The sequence below is a fragment of the Aedes aegypti genome, chromosome 1, assembly GCF_002204515.2.
Source record: "Aedes aegypti strain LVP_AGWG chromosome 1, AaegL5.0 Primary Assembly, whole genome shotgun sequence".
NCBI lineage: Eukaryota > Metazoa > Arthropoda > Insecta > Diptera > Culicidae > Aedes > Aedes aegypti.
In genome coordinates, this window is record NC_035107.1 from 300,788,835 (window position 1) to 300,805,500 (window position 16,666).

At 41.0% G+C, this 16,666-nt stretch overlaps 1 protein-coding gene across 7 annotated transcripts in view; it reads left to right on the forward strand.

Annotated features, from left to right (window-relative positions):
- The window catches only part of LOC110674205 (collagen alpha chain CG42342), a 658,184-nt gene extending 656,535 nt beyond the window's left edge, over window positions 1-1,649 (forward strand). For 5 of the 7 annotated variants that reach the window (XM_021838251.1, XM_021838253.1, XM_021838255.1 and 2 more), the window contains 3 exons: window positions 31-111; window positions 1,005-1,205; window positions 1,271-1,649. In XM_021838251.1, coding sequence (XP_021693943.1) covers window positions 31-111; window positions 1,005-1,205; window positions 1,271-1,432 — 444 coding nt within the window. In that variant the 3' untranslated portion in view covers window positions 1,433-1,649. Of the gene's footprint in view, window positions 1-30; window positions 904-1,004; window positions 1,206-1,270 lie in introns of those variants that run through there. The other 2 variants (XM_021838254.1, XM_021838257.1) reach the window with 2 other exon arrangements.
- Window positions 1,650-16,666: the final 15,017 nt, after the last annotated feature.

The following is a 16,666-nucleotide window of genomic DNA, read 5'->3' on the forward strand; positions in this document are numbered from 1 at the left end:
TCTTCTTGTCTATCCCTCCTCGATTACTAGGGACCACCTGGTTTGGATGGAATGAAAGGCGCCCAAGGTGAAACCGGCATCAAAGGAGAAAGAGGTGATCCCGGATTGCCTGTAAATATCCTCTCTTGTATAAGCACGTTTTGCGAGAAACCATTCGTTTGAGAGTGCCCATACTGATATTACCAATGCTGTGTATAATACTCCTCACACTGTCTACTCCAAGCAATCATCATCTCTGCCAAGAGCGACCATCTATCGCGTCAAGTGTCTCTAAATTGAATCCCTGTCTGCCTCTGTTCCCCCTTGCCATCACTTCTCCGGTCTCCGGATGATGAATGTTCTTTCTATCTGTTCCATCCCTGCATCCACTTAAGCAGCAATAAGCCAGCAGAGAGAGAGATTGTGCCTATTGAAGATTGATTCTGCCAGTCTTCCGTCCAATTTCCAACCACGCGGTTGACTTGCACGGAAGCCATCCGAAACCCCGATTCCTTTCTTCCCCCGAATGATGAGAGGGGAGAACACTCGAAGACACAAGTTGGCCTTGACTCGTGCAGCGAGCGGAAAACTAATTGACAGCACTTGAACTGTCGAATCCAAACAAAACCAAGAACCACTGTCATCCATGGAGACCGCCAATTCTGGATCAAGGCCAACTGCGAGAGCATCAAAACGGAACTTGACGAGGGGTCGGCGGATGCTTGGCGCTATCCAGATACTTAAAACAACTTTTGTACATAGAAAGGCTGTTGAAAACAAACAACGAAAATGCTCGATACAAATATTTATGAAACTGCAGCAAGCATCCTATAGTCATCTCCTTCTAGTGTAATTGTTCAACAAAATATTCTTCTGTAAATACGAAAACTCGTGTACAAAAAATACAGAACCAATTCATTTCAATCTGTGCTTGTGTTTCATTCATCCGGCATGCTTCCCTTTCCCCTCACCTCTGTGTCCGCGCATTTTCCCACTTTCGTTTCTACGGAACTATTCTTCTCTAGGGGACGGACGGCATTCCGGGTCACGAGGGACCCCTGGGTGAGAAGGGAACCAAAGGCGAACCGGGTCCCATCGGGAAGCGTGGACGCAAGGGAGACCGCGGAGACAAAGGTGACCAGGGCGTTCCAGGCCTGGATGCACCGTGTCCACTGGGAATGGATGGCCTGCCGCTGCCCGGATGCGGTTGGAGAGCACCCAAAGTGGTAAGATCCGTCCCATTCACGAACCATTTGTCCAAGTTCGCATTTTTCGTGAGTTGCACTTTCAGTATCAGGAACCGGCCATGCCAGCGCCACCTCACAAGGACTATCTACCGGACGTGACGGGAACGGAGAACGAGAGCGAATACGGCGAGGAGGAGGACGATGGAGCCCCCGGGGAACCGGAGGAGTACGAGGACGAGTACCCGGAAAACGAAAACGGAAACTGAGAGCGTGAAATAAACGGACCGTGACGGCTGCTGCTGCCCGGTGTCGGTCGCCGAGTTATTTTTGAGTCGGGAATTTTTGTGCCTATTGGCTGCGGCTTCGTCGGGTGAGCGGTTGAGAAATAAGGTCAAGTGTGCCATGGTAGGTTGTAAGGGGTGGGTCTTTTTTAAGTCGGGTAGAAGTAGGCTGAGGAGTAATAAAAATTCAAAACTGTGAAAACATTCATTGGTTTTTTGTTTGATGACTGCATGGTGGGAGGAGATGTTGTGGTGACTAACAGATCCTTGTAGACAAATTCTTGATTGCATGTTTGAGCATTTAAGGTGTGGTAAGTATTAAAAAGATTGTCAGGAATTTCGCTCCTTGAGGTAAGTTTATGATTATTATTTTTATTTATTTGGTTCTACATACATCAATTCACTTGATAAAACCTCTCCAAAAATATTTCGCCAATTTACTCGGTTCATGGCCACTTCTCTCCATTTCGACTGCGACCCACGCTCTCCAGGTCCTGGTGCACTTTTTCAATCTACCTAGCTCGCTGCGCCCCACCCCTATTTGTTCCGACCGGATTCGAAGCGAACACCATCTTTACAGGGCTGTTGTCCGGCATTCTTGCAACATGCCCCGCACAGCGTATCCTTCCAGCTTTGGCCACCTGTAGCGGGCCCCCCGGCTAGGTCACTGGTTTTTTCGGAATATTGATTAATCTGTTTCTTCTCACAATTTTCTCCACAATTTATTAAAAAGTCGTCACAATTCACTAGCTTAAATTATTAATTAAAATTAAATTAAAAGGGATTAAAAAGTCGTCACAATTCACTAGCTTTCCGCCCTTAGAATCGTTCTTAAGGAATCGATGGAGACACTTTCACTTTTCCCTCGATTCTGATCGCGTATGTGGGTGGTTCCACCGATTTCCCGAAATATATTTTATCCACCTATACTTTATCCACCTTATATCACTATCAAACACTCTCGACCCGAATTGGCCCGCTCGTCAATTTGGCGGAAAATGCCCACTGAACTTTGAACGAAAATGTCGAAAACGAACGGCACACCTCGTCCGAACTGGGGACCGTCAGAACAGAACGCGTCGTACATCGTCAGAACTGCAACGTCCACGAACCGTCAGAACTGCAACCCCCGCCGCCAGCGATCGGGGCGTTTTATCGCGCTCCCGCGGGGAACTCAATCTCCCAATCTGAAAATAAAGAGATAAAGAGAAAAGCCAGAACGAGCGTTGCTCTGGCTCAGTTAGTGCAGCCATGTGACCGAGACCTTGTTGGGGCGTTCAGTCAGCGCTGTCGGGTGACACACAAACAAAAATTAAAACAAAAACATTCTCCGGCATTGGAGCACGTTAACGAGCAACAAGCAGTAAGGTTCTTGTCTTCTGCTTACATCGCTTGTTTTCTAGTTAACAGTGAAAACCCACATCTGATGAAATCCACCAACTTGCGTGGAACATCATCGAAAAAATAAAAGGGTTCTTTCCTAGATCAATGGTGATCATTGATCTTTCGAATTATTCGATAAGGGGAGGGGAATGCTTCTTTCGGTCGGCAGGACCGCTACATCCGCCCCCCCTTAAATTAAGTTTTTATTTGTGAAGCAAAGAAAAACTTGCAGTAGGCATTTGGCTAGCGTAAAGAGTATCCCTAGGACTATTTTACATTCTAAGACAAAGATTTTCTTTTCCTTTGCAAATGCGTACTAATCTATTCCTTACTTCTTTCCCTGCTCTAAGATGATTCACCTACCTCCTTGCCGCTTGAGTCTGTCAGAATGCCGCTTTGTGTTTGTGTTCCAATAGAAATTCCCTCGAACGAAACTGGATTTCGAGCCCCGAACGAGTTATTTGTAGGGTTGTCCATTGAACGAAATCTCCCAATCAACCGGCAAGACCAAAAACCGGAGTATCTTCCAGATAGTAACTAACATCCTTCCATTGCACGTAACCTTCTATCCAAAGTCGTTTCCATGTGTTGAGTAACCTTAGCCACCAATCACCATTCCGATTCCATCGAACCACTCTCAGAGATTCGTCGAGTGTTCCTCTTCCATGTCACCGTTCAACTTCATGAAGTTTGTCGGATTCAGCTGGCACATGTCATATAGTACTCTTGCGATCAGCCTCGAGCTCTTCGATCCTCTTGGCAATTGCAATCCTGGCTTCTCCGATGTTCGCTCAGGCACCAGTGGCCTTGGTGATGTCCAGCTCCTGATCCTAAGGAGACAGCTCAATGTGGACATCGTAGGTATTCATCAGCTCCTTGACATTACTACCCTAGTACTCTTGCGAGGCATTCCAGATGCCTAATGACTACTCTCTTGGCACAGCTCAGAATATTCTTCCCATTCCAAATGCATATCTCACTACCAAAAACAAAGACTAGGACTGCGGTCTAACATGCAATTTAAACAGCAACAGCCCAGCATTTCTCCATCGGCGCCAAACCAACACCTTCAAACGTGTAAACCTTGTTCGTCTTGATCGGACAACCCCCCAACGGCTCGTCCTTGTCGGCATGACTAGCATTACAGACTCCTGCTTCATGATTCTCCTGACCCTATTCTGTCCCTACGAAATTTCCGTCTCCTATATCAATTAAGTCAATTAGTCAAATAAATAGTAAAAAGTTTTTTTTTCTTTCTAAAGTATAGATTTTTGTTTTCTAAGAGTAAAAAGTATGGATTAAATACGAACTATATATTTCTTTTATTTTTTTTTTGTAATGGCATTTATTTTTTTTTTCGAAATACTTTTTTTTTCGAACATTTCTTATTTTTTTTTATCGAATATTTGTTTTTTTTTTCGAATGTTTTTTTTTCGAACATTTCTTATTTTTTTTTCTAATATTTGTTTTTTTTCGAATATGTATTTTTTTTTGCCTTTTTTCTTAATAGATTTAACATATGCAATATTAGTTAAATATCTCAAATATCAATGGACACTCTTGATTAGCCTTACGCCTTCGGCAAATTATGTGACAAACCAAAAATCCAAAACAAATGAACACAATTGAACCAACTTCAGAAAATCATCTGTGTCAGCCAAAAACAAATTGAATTTCATATCCCATCAAATGTGGATTTCCCTATATAAATATTTTTTTTTCTACGCTGCCGGAGAAAGTTGTCATATTGTTGCAGGGATGCAAGACAATAATCTATCCCTCTTGCATATCTGCGAAATCTTAAAGAAAAAAAATAAAATTAACTCACCGAGCCTCTAGGTACCTCACTTTTGTTTTTCTCCGCTTGTTGTGGCGAGTCCTCGGCTGCCGGCATTGCTCCACCCCTCTCCCTTTTGAGGTTGTAGGTTGGCCCTGTAAGTATACTCCATTTTCCCTTGATTAGCCTGCGTATAAACATGTTGTACATATCATTCCATATTATTTTTATAGAGGATATGGGCTCCTCTAGGTTTTCTTAAAATTTTATTATTTCATAGAGGTTTTGGATTTCCTCTTTCGTCAAAATTTTTAGACATTTTCTTTATCTCTATTCTGTGTTTAAAATTTCTCATAATTTCTTTTAAATTTGCAGAGAGCTTTTTGTAAACCCTCTCTTAATTCTCTTAAGTTTTCATATTTCCATCATATTGATCCTCTACTATTACATTAATATCCAGAGTATGTATTTCAGGACCCCACCAGATCCATATTCTTTCCCCTTTTTGGATCTTCTTATCAATGTCATTATTCCTGCTATTCCCATTTGTATTGTTTTTCATTGCGAAGAGTCTTTTTCCTCTTCGATACTTTATTATTCTTTGAAGGGTGTCTTTTCCTCTTCATATGTATATTCTCTTTATACTATTTCTATTCCCATTTATATTGCTTTTCATTGCGAAGAGTGTCTTTTTCCTCTTCGATGCTTTGTTATTCTTTGAAGGGTGTCTTTTCCTCTTCATATGTATATTCTCTTTATAATCTTTCTATTCCCATTTATATTTTCCCTATTTCCCACTTTTCCAGAGGGTAACGACCCTTACAGAATAGTTTCCTATTCTGGTTTTTCCAGCCCTTCGGTACGTTCAAAACTGAGTTTGACGGACGCATTCTTGTTATAATTAGCTGTAGGCACGTCACTTCTCTGGTTGATGTCCCATGCCCCTTATTTTTCATTTTCAAGGTTCAACTGTTATTCCTTTGTTCAAATTTATCTTTAGTATATTATGTTTTTTTTTTCTCATTTTACCACTTTACTCGGAGTGGTGTTATTTTCATTGTCTCCTTGTTTTCAGGTTTTCTTGACATTGGCGATATTGTTTGTGTTATATTTTCTATCGCTACTTCTTTTTTGGTGTTGGATCCATATAGGTTTCTCCCGTTTCTTGTACTAATGAGCGGGGTGGCACTGGTTGCAGAGCCCTTACTTCATCCAGAATAATATTTCCCTGGGGTTCTAGAGTGGGATTGCAAAAAATTTTATGCATCTTTTCCATTTTTACATTTCTGTCCTCTGGATATCTATACTTTAGAACGAGGTTTTCCAAAACAAGCAAAGTTTGCGTTCGATTCTTTCTGAGCCTTCTGAACCTAGAGAAAATAATATGTACAAAAGATTTACACGGCCGACCGACGCACAAGTCGATTGGCGACCCAAGTAACATTTTTAGTTTTTTCATTTACTACAAGCTGTTGTTACCACCATATCGTAAAAACTCATTTTAGAACTTATTAGCCTTAATAAGCCTTTGATAAAATTCCGTTAAGCCCGAAAAGGCTAACATTACAGGAGGTTGTTAAGACTATACCTTAAAACCGTTTCTAAACTTCTTAGTTTTGTATCGTATGAATACATCTACCCCTGTGGTATGGTATAAAACATTCATAAGAGCTATTGTATAGCCTTATTGAGCTTTACTAGCGGTATTAAATCTTTTACGATATCCTAATATATATCGGAATAAAACCAATGTTAAGAGCTTATGATTGAACAAACACCAACCAATAATTTGTTTATAAACCATAACCTTTTTTTGATTTTGAAATCATCATGATGTCTGCCGACTCATAATAATCAATTAAAATAAACATATCTTTGCGTGGCAGAAAATTTTCTTACGATCGCGTGAAATTCCTGCCAATAAAAATTTACTGGTGGAATGACATAAAATTTTTCGATTTACAACAACGCGCCAAAATTACAACCATCATTATTGGCTATCCAATATTTTACTCCTTTCCATTTTTAGAATGATTTCATGCTCATCTCAATCAAATCAAATGCTGTCAAAAAAGGTAAACAAATCGGAAGATTCAATTTTGTGATGCAATTCATTTTAATTAAATTTGTGCCGTTAGTTCAGGCAAGTATGGGAAAAGTATGCGATGGTCTGTTAATTCTTCGAGAGGAATTTTTGGCATTTCTATGTTTGCGTTCTGATTAATTCGTGATTCACTACATGATTATCATTATCAACATAATGATATTGATAACCACACGCAGACTGCATTTCAATAACATGCATCATGAGATTTAAGACGGCTTTAACATGACTTAGCATAGTCTTAGAAGTTTTACTTATGCCTTGACAAGACAAACAAGATGAGATCTTGTAGATATATACAAAGCATTTAAAAGTGGGTTTTACCGAAAAGAACGTTTGGCACTTTGCAATGCTTTATTAAATCTGTTAGGAATGAATACATCTCTAATATAACATCCATAAATAACATCTAAGATCAAAAAGATCCCTTACAATTTCAGTAACTTGGGGAGGGAAATTTGACTGCCCCATCTTCCCATTTGCGTAAAAATGCACTTGTTTTCTGTGTTGCTTTTCCAACACTTGTGTGAGAGATTTGCGTGTTTGTTCCTCTGTTTGCTTTGAATATATTTGATTGGTTTTGAGATCGTTCCTTATGCAAATTTATGAACTTCAACTGTTCCATCATTATCGGTTGGCTTTAATGCAGTAATTATAAGTGTGTGTACATTGTTTTGAGTTTCTAAAAACCTGTACTTTTCGCGAATCTTAACTTGATTTGCAGCTAAAACAAAAAGAAAACATGCTAATAAATAGTCGCTACAGCTTAATAAAAGAACATTGGAGAAGAAAATTTACAGAAAGCTTAAAATGTTCGCTACTTTTAAAGATTTTATCACTATCTGCTAAATATTTGGCCTTTTTTCCCTTTACTTGTGTTTGTGAGTATTTCTGCTTTAATGTATATATGTATTCATTAGATGGGAATTCCTCCATATTTTGTTTAAATTATTTACATTCAAGAGTCGTCGTTGCAATCAGGGCAGGCAATCGTCAGATTCGTCACAGTGCGATGACGAAATAAAAAAAGACATCGTCATCCAGTATAATAACTCTGGCAGGTCGTCGTCTCTTCATCGACGAAAGAATGCACGACTAACTTCAATCCAAAATCGTCAACGAGCAAATTTTTCTTCATCCCGCTTGCTACCCTTACTCACAAGAAGAAGACGTTTACTGTATATTCGCTTGCTTCGCACCAACCAACGAATGCCATCACATAATTGCTTGTATTGGCAAATGAACCCGCTTCCCTCATGATTCTAAAATAGCTTGGTTGGTAAGCGCGTGGTGTTGACGATTCGGAGATCGTTTGTTCGATTCCAGTCGTGTTTTGTTATTTTCTTTTTGTTTTATTTTTTCAAAAAATGCTCTCAATCTGTCGAAGACACGATTCATATTTTTAGTCGGCTCAGTGCTCCCGAACGAAGATTCGCCCGTAACGAAGGAATTGTATTTGTTCGTCATGACGCCGAGCCTCTGCGCCGGATCTCTGCGGCAAATCGTCATCCGACGCTACTTGAGTGACGATGACGATGCTTCTTTTAGTTTCGTCGCCGACTTTTTCTATTTGAAGGTGACGATTGTCTGCCCTGGTTGCAATATCATCAAATTTCAGTTCTGAAATCATTGCTTCACCTAACTTTCAAGAATTTGAGCATGTGTGGGTTAAATCAAATATTGGTAAAGAAACTCATATTTTTGTATCAATTTACTTACCCCCAGATCAGCATACGAGAGTTTTTTCCTGATAGCAGAAGAAATCATAAATCAACTTCCCCCCGAAAACAAGGTGCATATTTATGGCAATTTCAATCAACGTAATGCAGATTTCATTCCTGATTTTGAAAACGAGAGTATTCTACTCCCTGTTGTTGGCGATAATGAAACTTTGCAATTTATTTTTGACAAAACTGCATCCTTAGGCCTTAATCAAATAAATACTGGGTTCGCCGTAGAGTCAGGTGAGCTCGTGGTTTATCCTTCGCCGCCACACACCGTTCTCCTGCACACCGCTGAAGATCGTCCTTAATACTCAGCGTTCAAAAGCCCCAAGAGCTTGCAAGTCCACCTCTAGCATACTTCTCGTCTCATACCTGTAGAGGTCTACCGGTCTTATGAGCGTTTTGCACATCGTGCATTTGGTGCGGGAGTGATTTTTTCATGACCGCAGGAGCTCATAGAAGGCACGAATTCCGCTGATAATGCGCCTTTGTATTTCCCGACTAACGTTGTTGTCGGCCGTCAGCAAGGATCCAAGGTAGACAAATTCGTCAACCACCTCGAAAGAATCCGCGTCTATCGTGACACTCCTACCTAGGCGGGCCCTGTCGCGCTCAGTTCCGCCTACCAGCATGTACTTTGTTTTCGAAGCATTTACCATCAATCCAACTCTTGTTGCTTTGCGTTTCAGGCTGGTGAAAAAATCTGCCACCGTTTCAGACTTTCTCACAACAATATCCATGTCATCCGCGAAGCAAACAAATTGTCCGGATCTTGTGAAAATCGTGCCTCGACTGTTAAGTCCAGCTCTCCGCATAACACCTTCAAGCCCAATATTGAACAACAGACAAGAAAGTCCTTCGCCCTGTCGTAGTCTCTGGTGAGACTTGAACAAACCGGACTGTTCGCCCGAGATCTTCGCGCAGTTTTACAAAACCGTCCATCGTTGCTTTTAGCAGTCTTGTGAGCTACCCGGGAAAGTTGTTCTCGTCCATGATTTTCCATACGCCATCGATACCATCGTATGCCGCCTTGCAATCGATGAAAAGGTGATGCGTTGGGACCTGGTATTCACGACATTTTTGGAGGATTTGCCATACAGTAAAGATCTGGTCCGTTGTCGATCGGCTGTCAATGAAGCCGGCTTGATAACTTCCTACGAACTCGTTTACTACAGGTGTATGATGATGATAGATGATCTGGTATAACACTTTGTAGGCCTCATTTAGAATGGTGATCGCTCGAAATTTCTCATGATCTAATTTGTCGAGCTTCTTGTAGATGGGGCGTTTTACCCCCTCCTTCCACTCCTCCGTTAGCTGTTCTGTTTCCCTGATTGTGCCTATCAGCCGGTGCAGACAAATGGCCAGCCTCTTCGGGATCATCTTTATAAGTTCAGCTCCGATACCATCCGTACCAGCAGCTTTATTGTTCTTGAGCTGGTGAATGGCATCCTTAACCTCCCTCAAAGTGGCGGTTGGTTTCTGTCGTTCGCAGTACTGACGAAGGCATTTCCTCCGTTGCCTCGACCTTCATTGTGCTCTCAGCGCCATTCAGGTGTTCGTCGAAGTGCTGCTTCCATCTATCGATCACCTTACGCTCGTCCATCATGATACTCCCATCCTTATCCGTGCACATAACGGCTCACGGCACGAAGCTGTTGTGGGAAGCGTTGAGCTTCTGATAGAACTTACGCGTGTCATTAGACCGGCACAGCTGTTCCATCTCCTCGCACTCCGTATCTTCCAGGCGGTGTTTCTTCTCCCGAAAGAGGCGGGTCTGCTGATGCCGTTTCCGTCTATAACGTTCCACGTTCTGCCGGGTCCCTTGCTGTAGCATTGCCGCCCGCACTGCGTCCTTCTCCTCCAGAAGCTGCCTACATTCCTCGTCGAACAAATCGTTTCGTCGACTCCGTCACACGTACCCGACGTTGCTTTCTGCTGCATTGTTAATGGCTGCTTCCACTGTTCTCCAGTAGTCCTCAAGAGGGGCTCCATCCAGCTCACCCTCTTCCGGCAATGCATCCTCGATGGGCTGCGCGTATGCAGTTGCGACATCCGGTTGCTTAAGTCGCTCTAGGTCATACCGGGGCGGCCGTCGGTAGCGTACGTTGTTAACGACGGAGAGGTTTAGGTGCAGTTTACCCATCGCCAGATAGTGGTCAGAGTCTATGTTAGTGCCACGTCCTGACGTCCTGACGTCGATAATGTCGGAGAATGCATCAATCAGAACGTAGTGAGGTTGCTGCTCCGAAGACAACGGTCCATGAGCGGTACGCAGACAGCATCCTTCCGAAGCACCCACGGGAATTGGAAGAAACCGTTGGCACGCCAACGTCGAAGTCATCTAGCGACCAGAGTGGACTTCAATGGTGTTCCAGTCAAGCTCCTACACGATTCGGCATCTGATATCACAGTCATTTCTGAAGACAACTAGATCCAAATCGGACGTCAAGCAACTAGGGAGACTGACGAAGCAGCAAACACCACCTCAGGAGACAATCTAACAGTTCTGACAGAGCTGCATATCTATATCACCATCGGAAACGAGAGCAGGAAAGGACGCATCTTCCATTCAAATTATCCTGACTTGAACGGGCTGGGAATCGAAACGATGGACTTGTTCGATCTGTGGTCTGTTCCAAATAACAGTCTCGTCAATGTTTTTTAGCAACGTCTCGAGGAGCTCACTCTGCCGGTCAAACGTGAGTTTCCTGCGAGAATCAAGCTGTACCTGAAACCAGATGCCCGATCGGTTTTTTGTCCGAAGCGACCGGTAGCTTATGCGGCTCTACCCAGGGTGGACGCGGAGCTGCAGCGACTTCATGACAAAGGCATTATTTCACCTGTGCAGTTCTCTGACTGGGCTACTCCGATTCGTCGTGTGAAGAACGAATAACGTTTCTGCCCGTGACTCTTAAAATGGCTTGAACGACGCTCTAGAATTTAATCGACAGCCTCTTCCGCATCCTGATGATCTGTTTGCTGTTAAAAGTAGAAGAATGGTCAAGAAAACTGCTTACTGTCATCACTCATAGTGGTTTGTTCCAGTGGTTCCAGTATGATCGTCTACCACCAGGCGTCAAGTCCCCCTCAGAAGCCTTCCAACGCATCATCAATAGCGTGTTTGCTGGGACGACATTCTCATCGCTGGAAAAAATTTAGGAGGAACACGACCGAAGTTTGTATGAAGCGAACACGTGAATACGGATTTCACCTTAACCTCGACAAATGCAAGTTCGCCTTTTTTAACATCCAGTTCCTCGGACACATACTAGATAAAGACGGTATTCGACCAGATCTAACAAAGGTCCTTGCGATCTCCCAGATGCCACTACCGAAAGACGCTCAGCAGCTGTATTCATATCTGGGAGTCAGCAATTATTACGGACGGTTCGTGAAGCAGATGAAGGAGTCCTCAAGGAGTTCGTCAGCTCCACAAGGGAAGAGCAGTTTGTTCCTCAATGCAGATCCAGTACTCAAGCAGCGAAGGCGCCACTTTGGATGGCCGATATGTACTCAACCTTGGCAACGTGTCCACATAGACTATGCAGGTCTAATCGATGGATATTGCTACCTGGTTATAGTGGACGCCTATTCCAAATGGCCAGAAATTCTTCGAACACGCAGAATCACCACTACAGCTACTTTGGACGTTCTCCGAGAAACCTCCTTCGTTATGGTAATCCAGAAATTACCATTGAGCCTAATGATGTGATCGAGTCTGATGGTATAGCCACGGTGCTCCCCTGACCGTTATTATCAGAAAAAAATCTCCATCAAATCTGTGCTCACCAGTCGATTTCTATAGCTAAGCTGCATGTCTGGGCAAAATTTTAAAAAAATCGTAGGGCCCGTTTTGAAGTTACGTCCTTTTGAATGTGTAAGTCCACTAATTCAAAGGAAAACTGAGAGTTTTCATTGGCCGTGTTTATCAGAATAGTTATAATATTATAATGTGAATCAAAGTTGGTTTATATAATTATTAGTAACTTCTGGGAGGAGTTTTACGCCCTTACGTGGTTTATATAATTATTAGTAACTTCTGGGAGGAGTGTTACGTTCTTCTGGAAGCGTTACCATTAAAAACACTAATTTCCAATAGATTAATTAGGCATTCTTATATCTTTGAGCATATTCAAATGTTTTCAATGACACATTGCACTTATATGCCGCCAAAAGTTGATTGTGAAATAAATCAACTGGTTTGCCATAGGCTCAAGTGTTTTGAGGCATTACGGAGCTAATTTCATCATGTAACTAAAATTAGTTCTTGTAGCATAATATTCAGGCTTGTTTGGGGAACCCATGTACTCACGATTCAGATTATTTTACATGCAATTGATTGTTACCTGTCGTACACCGAAGCGAAGTATACGTCAAGGAATACTTTACTAGTTAAGTTTTCGATTATGATTAGCAGTGTATGGAATAAAATAAAATAAACAACGTAGAAAACAGCGATACAAAATGGAAGAAAACAATGCAAATTTTGGAACATCCGTTGCTATTTTGTTCAAAAGAGTTCAGAATTGTAGCATTGGCAGAGCTTAATTTTGAATGTTTGTCTTTGTCAATTTTGTGAAGCTTCCCAAGATTTTTTTTTTCGATTGTGATGAGTCATAGCAGCTGATGAGTCTTTACTTCACAAGCACAGTCTGCGATCGAATTCAAATAAAAGTTTACATAGAAATCTGTAGTTTGTGTAGGATTGAAACCATATTCTGGTAGGTAGACCAACAGGTTATCAACAGGGCCACAGAACAATTTACGATTTTCCGAAAATCAAAACTGCAATTTACGTAAAATCCATGAACAACTCTGTTTTAACTATTTGTTATACATCTTTTCAAAATTATACCCATTGATTTTGAATTCCATTACCCCGAATACCCAAAAACCATCTTCGCAAGTTCCAGTTTCTAGAATGGTATTACTTCGAATTCCATTATCACGGGACAATGTCATGCAAGGTAATTATATATTCGCGACAATAGCATTCAGTGTAATAGTGCGTTCAGGGTGATGACACTCGGGTTTGTATATATTTGTATATGGGTGGGTTAATGAAATTCGGAGTTAAGGTATAGAATATTCTCAAGAAAGTTTGATTTTCAAGGGAGACATGTAACATAAAGCTCTGAAACTGTTATGATTTTAAATTAAATGAAACCAAATAAATACGAACGTTTCTTACTTTTCTTAAGCATTTTTCAAATACTGAGGCTTTCTCTTCACGAGCTAGCATGAGAATGGATTGATTGATTTATACAATTCTTCCACTATTGGATTTACACAGAGCTCTTACGTGTTTATGTAATCGAAAAGACCGAGAAACCCGAAGGTAAAATTGTAGATTTTTGAAAAATATAAATGTAGTAATGTATGCTACAAATGATCACAAAAGTATTGACAGTGGTCTAGAGTTCTATAGTTTGACCAATTGTGCATTACTCAGCAATTGAAGTTTATGTTCTGAGGCAGTACAAAATTAGCCGCAATAGCCGGTAGTTTATGCCTCTTCTTATTAGCATTACGTCTTCACTGGGACAGAGCCTGCTCCTCTACATAATGTTCAATGAGCACATCCACAATTATTAACTGAGAGCTTTCTTTGCCAAAATTGCCATTTTCGCATCGTATATCGTGTGGCAGGTACGATTATACTCTATGCCCAGGGAAGTCAAGGAAATTTCCATTACGAAATGATCCTGGACCGAACAGGAATTGCATCCAGTGTCGTAAAAATTCAGCCGAATGATACCCGATCAGTGCGAAAACGAACAAAAACAAACTCCGCTAGCAAGAAGCCAATCTGACTTCGAGTGCGAATGCGACGAGAAAGAGAGTGGGTGCAACACACGCACACATTCAGTTTCACCCACAGTTGGTGTCATTTCAAAATTCAGTTTCACCTAGAGGCACTGAAATTGAAAATTGAATATAAAAAATTACAAATGAATTTTATATTACTGGTGTAAGTAAACGGCAATGTGATTCCTCCAGTTGATGAATCATGATTGTCTTTTAATAAAAAAATACAACTTTTGCAATTTGCGGATGTTTTGTGGGGTATTCTGACGGAAATGATTTTTTTCACTAGTGGAATTGAATTTGAATGTCAGTAGTGGATGAGAATTAGTGTAGCAAAAGCAATTGAAAAACTGAATGCACGTTCTACCAGATTCGTGCATGTATTGTCAAACAAACATTCACAAAAGGAAGAATTCAATGATGACGGAGCCTACTGAGGATCGGCGTTGTTGACTGTATATTGAAATATGCAGACACTGATTGCATCCAAACATCTTCAGCATGGCTTTCCTTTACGCGGACTCTAACCACTCGGCTAAGGAAGGCCCAAGGTAGCTAGTTGGGCTAGTTGGGGTTATGAATAATAATAATGACACGAAAAATGCTCCGTAATGCCTTACAGCGCTTGAGCATTTGAAAAATATAATCAATTGTGAAATACTTTGGTGAAATGTAAGTGCAATGTGTCAATGAAAACATTTGAACATGCTTAACGGAATGCCTGCTTAAAAAATGCCTAATTCTCGCATAACTTCTGATCTCGCCCTAAAAGTCATTGGTAACCATGTGTGTAGCTCGTTGTTACTGAGCATCTGAATGGATTTTCATGTTATTTAACCTTTCAGTCGTCGCGCGGTTTGCGCCGTAAGAACCACCACGCTACTGTTGTGAACAAAAAGCGAGTTTTTTCTAACAGTGTTGTACAAAACACAACAGCGCGACGACTGAAGTGTAAATAACGCTGTGGGGAAGAAAGGATCAATCTAAGGACTGTTCATTTTATAAAGTGGACACCTTGTGCATGCTGTATCTTTCTTATTAATCAATGAAATTTCAATCGGTTTTTTGCACATCGTTCGACTAGTATTGTACAATGTTGTGATACTAAAAATTCTCCAAAATAATTAAATTCCACACGAATATGGAACAACGATTAGATCGGTCGATTTTTTGAGGTTATCAAAATCAATGATTGTAAGAAATTGGCTGGAAAATTCGATAATTTATATTTTCTATTTTCAAAAAAGGCTTGTTCTTTGAAAGCATCATCAATCAGAAGCCTGATGGAAAAAATCAAGTTATTTTTGGAGCAACAATTTTACAGGTATAATAAAATCAATTTTCCCGTATATTTTTAAAGAATTTTTTTTAGTAAAATTACCATAAACAGTAAAATTTATGCTTAAGGCTGTAGTTTAATCTCACGATTTAGCTTTCGTTTATACTAATACAGTTTCTTTAGTAATCCAAACTAGTTTTGAACACGCTTTTTACTGTTCTCTTTTGCTGGGAGTAAAAGGATAGTGTATCAGCAAATTTGGCCATAAATGGGTAAATCACTAAAGTTACCTAATGTCATAGAATGGTGGAATATAATTGATATTTTTAAAGCTTTACCTTTAGTAGAATAATAAAGGATTCAAACATACAATTTGTTCATAAAAATAAGGATTTTTGTTTTGCGAAAAATAATGTTAAACTTTGCCGGACAGCTTTTTTTAAGAGTTTTTGGTAAAACTATTTAGCTCTTCAACCAAAAGCATTTTCAAAGATTTTATATTTTCATAGCATTTTAGAATAATAGGTCAACGATACACAGAAAACCGATTACGATTTTATCAATAAATAAAAAAGATATAGCATAAACAAAGTGTCCACATTATAAAATGAACAGTCCTTACCTGCCCGTGATGTTGGTTTGGATGCTTATTCCTTCATTTGCTCAGAAACAACGAACTACGCACGTGGTTACCAATGGCTTTTAGGGCGTTATCTCAGAGTATGCGAGAATTATTCTATTGGAAATTAGTGTTTTTAATGGTAACGCTTCCAGAAGGACGTAACTCCAAATTTCGTCTATCTTCTCGTTCAAAACACGGCCAATGAAAACTCGTGTCCTACCTGATGGGACCCATACCAGAGCAGTAGGCCATGCTATAACTATGAAGTTTTGACAAATGTTTCCCATTGATATTCGTGCTCTGCTCTGCTCTGCTCTGCTCTGCTCTGCTCTGCTCTGCTCTGCTCTGCTCTGCTCTGCTCTGCTCTGCTCTGCTCTGCTCTGCTCTGCTCTGCTCTGCTCTGCTCTGCTCTGCTCTGCTCTGCTCTGCTCTGCTCTGCTCTGCTCTGCTCTGCTCTGCTCTGCTCTGCTCTGCTCTGCTCTGCTCTGCTCTGCTCTGCTCTGCTCTGCTCTGCTCTGC